This window comes from Cyrtonyx montezumae, unplaced genomic scaffold, assembly GCF_038088225.1.
Source record: "Cyrtonyx montezumae isolate F1298 unplaced genomic scaffold, pur_monq_1.0 scaffold_48, whole genome shotgun sequence".
NCBI lineage: Eukaryota > Metazoa > Chordata > Aves > Galliformes > Odontophoridae > Cyrtonyx > Cyrtonyx montezumae.
In genome coordinates, this window is record NW_027072054.1 from 1,030,212 (window position 1) to 1,037,488 (window position 7,277).

Here is a 7,277-nt window from a genome sequence, read left to right on the forward strand (position 1 = left end):
CATCTTCCTTTTGCTGTTGACATATGTTTATCCTTGATCTTTCACACCAAATATAATTCTAAGTGGGCCAAAGCCTTCCTAGCTGCATCCTTTCAGTCTCTGACACCATTCACATATCCCTCACAAGTGGCCAGGCTCCTTCTGCACACTGCGTATACACTCCTTTTCCCCCAGAATTTCTCCATGACTGCCTTGCTCATCTGTTCTTTTCTCCCGCCATTTTTGCTTGATTCCTCAAAGAAAGTGGATGGGAATTTGACTGCTAGGAAAATCAGTGCAAGCAGGGTTTGGTCTGTGCTCTTGCCAACGAGCATCAGATTTTGGGTTACAGCCATGTGTGCGGTTAGCTGGGCAATGACTGCAAATTTTCTTGAGCAGAGGAGAAAGCAGGTGCCTGCCTGAAACATCCCAGGCAAATGGAGCAGGTAGGAGGGCAGCAAGATGGTGCAGGACAGGATGGCACAGGACAAGACAGGGTGGGACAGAATGGAGTGATCAGCGCTGCCAAGCCCTGGTCCTGTGTGTGTGCCTGACACGACTCAGAGCATAGGATGAGACACTGCACAGGGCCCTAGTTCTTCCGACGCTCCAGAAACCAGGCTGCAGGAATGATTCCTGTGCTGTGGCCCAGGACACGCACACAGATGTGGACATGCACACAGATGCAAAATCTACAGCTGCAGACATTTGCACAGAACCAGGACACAGGAGATACAAACATATGCTAACGGCCCTATATGCGTTACTGACATTTTGTGGTACTCAGAGAGACTGCGCACAGAGGGAAACTGTGATGGGAGACTTGAAACGAGACACTGGAGCCACTGCTGTTGCCACGTTCTCTCACCTGGGTCTTCCGCTTCAGACTGAAGAAGCATGGTGTTATCCTGAGGCTGTCACAAAAGGAATCCGATGGAACGTGCGGAGCTTACCAGTGCTGAAGATCTAAGCACGTCATGGCAGAAATTAGCTTCCATCGTTGAAAGGAAAACATGTAAGGTTTGTTTCAGTTGTGCACCCAGAAAATAAAAGGCAGCACAATAAGGAAAGGAAGAAGTGATTCTCAATGGAAAGGATCAACAGAGTGTAACCTGGGCAAATCCATCCGATTCCATGTTCCTCTGCTCAAAATTGGCATTCCTATCATGTGAAGAGATATAAGATTAAGCCTCTCTCTCTCTAGCTCTTCTGATTCTTTCTTACTAAAACAACCCTGTTGATGGACCATTAGCTGTGGGGCCATCAACACAACTGTTTCCCCTTCCAAGATCCCTGTGGCAAAACAGGAGGAGACCAAAGAGGGCATCATAATTTCCCAGAAACGTGTGACAAGTGGGATAGGTTCACACTCAGGAGCTGGTACACCTCTTGCCAAAAGAGCCCCTATGAAACCCTCAGGAATGACGCCGGCTGACATCATTTTCCTCTGCTGGACTCTTCTAGCACAGGAAATGTGTCTGTTGCCAACACTAGTGTTTGTTGTGTGGAAACAGTTTGGCCTCCCTTTGTGAGACTCAGTAGACACCGTCAGTGGGGAATGGAAATAACACGATGCTGGAAATATACCACTGCTGCACAGGAAGCCAACACACAGTCCATATCATTAGCTGGGATGTGCTGCATTCAAGAGGCACTTGTCAGACCATAATCATTACCATAAATGATGTCTCTGGATATGGGTCAGCCTACATCCATTATAAAAGACAGCCCGGTTCCCTACTCGGACATTCTCTGCCCTTGCATCTTTCTTCTTGGGAACCAGGTGAGAGTGAAGTCCCTTTATGTCTCTCATTCTCCCTCTCCATCAGAAGGCCTGAGTCCAAAGGACCTCCCATCTGCTGTCAGCTCTGTTCCATGACAAATGATGGAGCTCCTGGTCAAGGAAGAGGGAAGTGGGGAGCAGATTTGTCCTGGAGGGAAGCTGGGACTGCACACGCGGTCTCAGGGCTACGGTCTAAGAAGCAGCTAGATAGGCGCTGCGGGTGTCTTATCTGGATCCTGGCAGAAAGAGGGCAGGAAACCCACGATCATCCCTGCACAGCCTCAGACTCCCAATACTGCATGTGCATGGTTTGCTCTTGGAGGGATGGCAGACTGCTCCTGACTCTTCATTTTCTCCACCTGTCCTCTCTCCCAGCAGGTGCATCACCAGCCCCAAGACATGTCCTGCTGCAACCCGTGTGTGCCATGCCAGCCCTGCGGCCCGACTCCTCTGGCCAGCAGCTGCAATGAGCCCTGTGTCAGGCAGTGCCAAGACTCCACCATTGTCATCGAGCCCTCTCCCGTGGTGGTGACCCTGCCCGGACCCATCCTCAGCTCCTTCCCACAGAACACCGCCGTGGGATCCTCCACCTCCGCTGCTGTTGGCAGCATCCTCAGCTGTCAGGGAGTGCCCATCACCTCCGGGGGCTTTGACCTCTCCTGCATCTCCAACCGCTACTGCAGCAGAAGGTGCAACCCCTGCTAAAGGTGCTGGACACTGCCCGAGACAAGGACCCCCACGATCACAGAACATGGTGCTGGACAGAAGAACAGACTTTGTGCTGCTGTTTTTAGAGGAGATGACCATGTCTGGCTTGCCCTGTCTGGACAGACAGGAGAGCCATCCTGGCTTCTCTGACAACATGGCCAATGCCTCCCGATACTCTCTTCCACTCATTCTTTCTCACTCTGTTTTCTTTGCTGTCTTCTGCCCTCCCTGAAACTCTCTGTGAAGGTCCCAGTAACCAGCTGAGTGACCTGCTAGCCTCTCTCCTGTGATGGGCAGTTAGGTGGGTGTCCCGTGGCAACTGTGCCATCGGAAAAGCAGATCAGAATCTTGTCTGCTCCTGCTGATCCCCACTCTTGGGATCTCCACTTGGACTGACATCATTACCCTCCCTAGACTCATAAAACGTTTACTGCAAGCTTCATTGTGTCCCTTGGCTTTTTTTTTTTTTTTTGTTGTTTAATTTTCCTTCTTCTGATTTCTATGGATATAAGCATTTCCCAGTGTTCCAGGATAGAGGGTGATGGGGAGTGAAGGGGAGGGCCAGGTCACAATAGACATTTGTGTTTCTCTCAAGGCAGCGTCTACAGCAGTCAGGTCCCAGATCTGCGGGATGCGTACCTGGACCTTTGCAGCATTCCTCTCACCATGGGAGAGTGCCCAGTGATGATGGCGGAGCCTGGCCGCTGCCTGATACAGAGCTCCCTGCACATGCTGGCCATAGGGGTCATTCCACAAATCTGGCATGACTGACCCTGGCTGCAGCATGGTTTCTCATAGGACTGGAGTGCAATTTTTGGGTGAGTGGGAAGAGAGGAAGCAGAACATGGCTTCTTAGAATCTTATAATGTTTTCAGTGGGAGGGTTACCTTAAAGGTCCTCTTACCAGACTCTGAAAGCTAGAATAATTAATGCCGCTGTTTGGCCTGGTTCAGGCTGAATACGGCACAAGTGTGATGAAGGGGTGTACGGACTCGGGCTCTGGAAATGGAGACAGAGCAAGCAAAATGCACAGAGATGGGCCCACGTGAGGACAACAGCAGCAACCATCTGAGGGAAAAACTTAGTTTTCTAAGTACATTAGCAGGATTGAGATAATAAAATAGAATGCTGTACGATTGCTAATAAACTAAATAAAATGAGAGAGAGAGATCTTCCATAAGAGAAAGTCCTCACACTAATGCTGGTAAGTGATTCAGCCTGGGAGCAGTGAGAGGGAAAGAGGGCAGACTCGTGACTCCCCGTCAGTTTCACCTTTCCGTCCAGGCAGCAAAGAGAAGCTGAAAAATGAAATCTTCTGAGGAGTTACAGTTCATAGTTCTCTCCTGAGACCAAGTAACCACAATATATCCGACTCAGTCAAAAGAGTGTAGAGGAACAAATAAAACCAGAAGACTGAATCCCAGTAATATCCGTTACTCATTCTAAGTAATTTCCAAGTACTGGGAGTCCTTCTCCACAGGGCTTCTCTCAGTGAGTACTCTCAGGCTGCAGACATTTCTGGGACTGCACTCACCCAAATCCTATACCTTGCACATGGCCCTCAGGAATTTCCAACAGACCCAATTTTAACGCTTGTGAAATGACAACCGAACGGCATCATTACCTCTGTTGCATCAAGCGCCGCATCATTCAGCTGAGTACCATCAGCAAATCTGCTGGGGGGTAGATTCAATCACGCTGTCTACATCACTGTCAGCGTTTCCACTGTGTGGCACACATTCAGTCTCATCAGGGGGCCTTCAATGTGATCAGCTTTTACAGTCGGAGGAACTTCTCTCCCCTGACCCCTGCCTACATATTCAAGGTCACCCTCCTTACCCCCTCAGCTTGACCATCAAGTGCGTGCTCAAACCATTCTGGTTTCCTTTCTCCTCTGTTTCATTCTTACACAATAGGATGGAGAGGTCTTGAGCTCTCAGAAAGATGTCTTTAAAAGAAGTTCCTGCTCTGTTCTGTTCCTATGTGCCTAAGGGTGGTTTACCAGGGCACCCAGTTAAGACAAGATGCAGGCAGGGAACAGGAGAGATGACATAGATAATCTTGTTTCTTGGAGGATTTGGCCCATATACAGAGAATGGGTGTTTTGGCAAAGTGGCGGTTCTGTTGATCATTGCTAGATTTCATTTCACAGAATCACAGAATCACAGAATCACAGAATCACAGAAGCATAGGGGTTGGATGGGACCTCATGAGATCATCGAGTCCAACCCCCCTGCCAAAGCAAGGTTCCCTACACCAGGTCGCACAGGTAGGCATCCAGGCAGTCTTGAATTTCTCCAGAGAAGGAGATTCCACAACACCCCCCCGGGCAGCCTGTGCCAGTGCTCTCGTCACCCTCTCACGTAAAGAAGTTCTTGCGCACATTTGTGTCGGAACCTCCTGTGGCTGCAGTTTCTGGCCGTTTCCCCCTTGTCCTGTCTCCACAACACTTCTGAAAAGAGTCTGGCCTCGCCACTTTGCCCCCCACACCTCAGATAATTATAAACCTGGATCAGGTCCCCTTTCAGCCTTCCTTTCTCAAGACTAAACAGACCCAGTTCACTCTGCCTTTCTTCATAGGGGAGATCCTCCAGGCCCTTCACCATGTCTGTGGCCCTCCGCTGGACTCTTTCCAAGTGACGCCCTGTCTTTATTTTACTGGGGAGCCCAGAACTGGACACAGTACTCCAGATGAGGCCTCACCAGGGCAGTGTAGAGGGGGAGGATCCACCTCCCCTTGACCTGTCGGCCATGCTCTTTTTAATGCATTCCAGAATGACACTGGCCCTCTTGGCCACGAGGGCATACTGCTGGCTTATGGTCAACCTTGTCGTCCACCAGGACACCCCAGGGTTCCTCTCTACAGAGCTCCTCTCCGGCAGGTCATCCCCTAGCCTGTACTGGTAGCATGCAATTATTCCTATCCCTAGGTGCAAGACTCCGACACTTGCTTTTGTTAAACCTCATCTGTTTTTCTTTACTGCCCAGCTCACCAGCCCTGTCCAGGTCTCGTTGAATGGCAGCACAGCCTTCCAGACATGTTCAGCCAATCCTCCCAACTTTGTTATCATCACCAAACTTGCAGTGGGGTTGGCCACTATCCCTTCATCAAGGACACTGATGAAGATGTTGAACAGACCGGACTGAGCACGGATCCCTGGGAGTCAGTGGCACTGATAACTCCAGCCCAGAAGAAGCTACGGCGGTATTGCCATGAAGCAGACAACCTGCATGCTGCGTGCAGAGGGTCTGACTGCCTTGCTGATGAGCTGGTGTTGGCATCCAGGCCGAGGCCATGACCCCAAGAGCGGGTCTGGCTGAAGGCTCCACCCCACAAATACAGTCGGATTAACGGGGCGTGCCTGGCAGAGGCCAGGAGGTGAACAGATGGCCAGTCATCCGTAAATATTTCCCATTTGCAAGATGTGCTCCAGCCTCCACGGGACAAGTCTAAGCAGAGACACATCAAGGCAAGGGATGGACAGCCCTTGACTAGGGAGTAAGTAGGGCTGACAGTGCCTGAAGGATGAAATCTCTGCAGTGTGCACTGGCCTCCAGTAATCTAGAGCAGTGATGGAGTCTGCTCAGGCTGATTCCCACTAAAGCCGTGGCTTCCTCCTTTGAACATCTGTGCACATTCGACACGGAAGGACACACAGGAGGATGCAGCAAGTGTTTAATGAGTCCAGAGTAGGAAATGATGTCATTGCAAGTGTAGACACCAAGTGTGGGAAGCGGCAGGAGCAGATATGAACCTATTCCCCAGTCCACCAGGCCCCTACTTCTGGTCAGCTGATGAAGAGAGGCCTGCAAGTGACTCGAGGCTGTGTTTGAAGGGAACTAACAGAGATTTCTGAGGCAAAAAGACAACAGAGAGATTAGATCAGAAGAGAGAGTGAAAGAGAGCATAGGTAGAATTTTTCAGTGTTTTCAGCCAAGCCAAGGTTGGCCCTGTGCTGTCTGTCTTGCAAGTCAAGAACAGCAGCTAAATATCTTTTCGAACGTGCAGCATCATATTCTATTTTCCAGGTGGACAATGTCTGGGAGCAGCGTCCAGCACCTTTAGCAGGGGGTTGCACCTTCTGCTGCAGTAGCGGTTGGAGATGCAGGAGAGGTCAAAGCCCCCCGGAGGTGATGGGGCACTCCCTGACAGCTGAGGATGCTGCCAACAGCAGCGGAGGTGGAGGATCCCACGGCGGTGTTCTGTGGGAAGGACTAGAGGATGGGTCCGGGCAGGGTCACCACCACGGGAGAGGGCTCGATGACGATGGTGGAATTCTGGCACTGCCTGACACAGGGCTCATTGCAGCTGCTGGCCAGAGGAGTCGGGCCGCAGGGCTGGCATGGCTCGCACGGGTTGCAGCAGGACATGTCTTGGGCCTGGAGGCGCACCTGTTGGGAGAGAGAGCAGGCATGAAGCAGCACATTGCGATATGTGGAGCAGGTTTTCAACAAGCCATGAAGGATCCTAAAAGCATAGAGTGCTGGCAGACAGACACTGCCCATGGACAGTCAAGGTCTTCTTGGTTTCATTCTGCCACCGCCAGAAAGAGACACCAGTGCCTGAGCAGCTAGTTCCCAAATTTGAGCCCACAAGTTTCCTACGCATAGGCTCAGATTCCATAGACCACTCTGCACATCCCTCCGCCCATGACAAGCAATCCCAGGATTTGGCATGGAACGGAGGAGATAGCATCTCAGACATTCACTGTGCCGAGACCTCCATTAGTCGAACAACAGGGGCAGGAAGGAGCTTTGCACTCACCTGGTTCCCAAGGAGAAGAAGGTATCACTAGTGGATGAGAGT

General features: G+C 50.9%; 1 protein-coding gene across 1 annotated transcript; it reads left to right on the forward strand.

Moving 5' to 3' along the window:
* The first annotated feature begins 1,663 nt into the window (after nt 1–1,663).
* On the forward strand, nt 1,664–2,779 carry LOC136055778 (feather keratin Cos1-1/Cos1-3/Cos2-1-like). Its single transcript, XM_065747660.1, has 2 exons — nt 1,664–1,762; nt 2,141–2,779. Exons 1-2 carry the CDS (start codon nt 1,664–1,666, stop codon nt 2,465–2,467), a joined length of 426 nt encoding a protein of 141 aa, XP_065603732.1. The 3' UTR covers nt 2,468–2,779.
* The last annotated feature ends 4,498 nt before the right edge of the window (nt 2,780–7,277 follow it).

Bases quoted from the DNA above. Each gene is read 5' to 3' on its own strand.
- LOC136055778 (XM_065747660.1), top strand. From the start codon at position 1,664: ATGTCTCTGGATATGGGTCAGCCTACATCCATTATAAAAGACAGCCCG. The intron at 1,763-2,140 runs GTGAGAGTGAAG...CTCTCCCAGCAG, and splicing joins TCTTTCTTCTTGGGAACCAG to GTGCATCACCAGCCCCAAGA.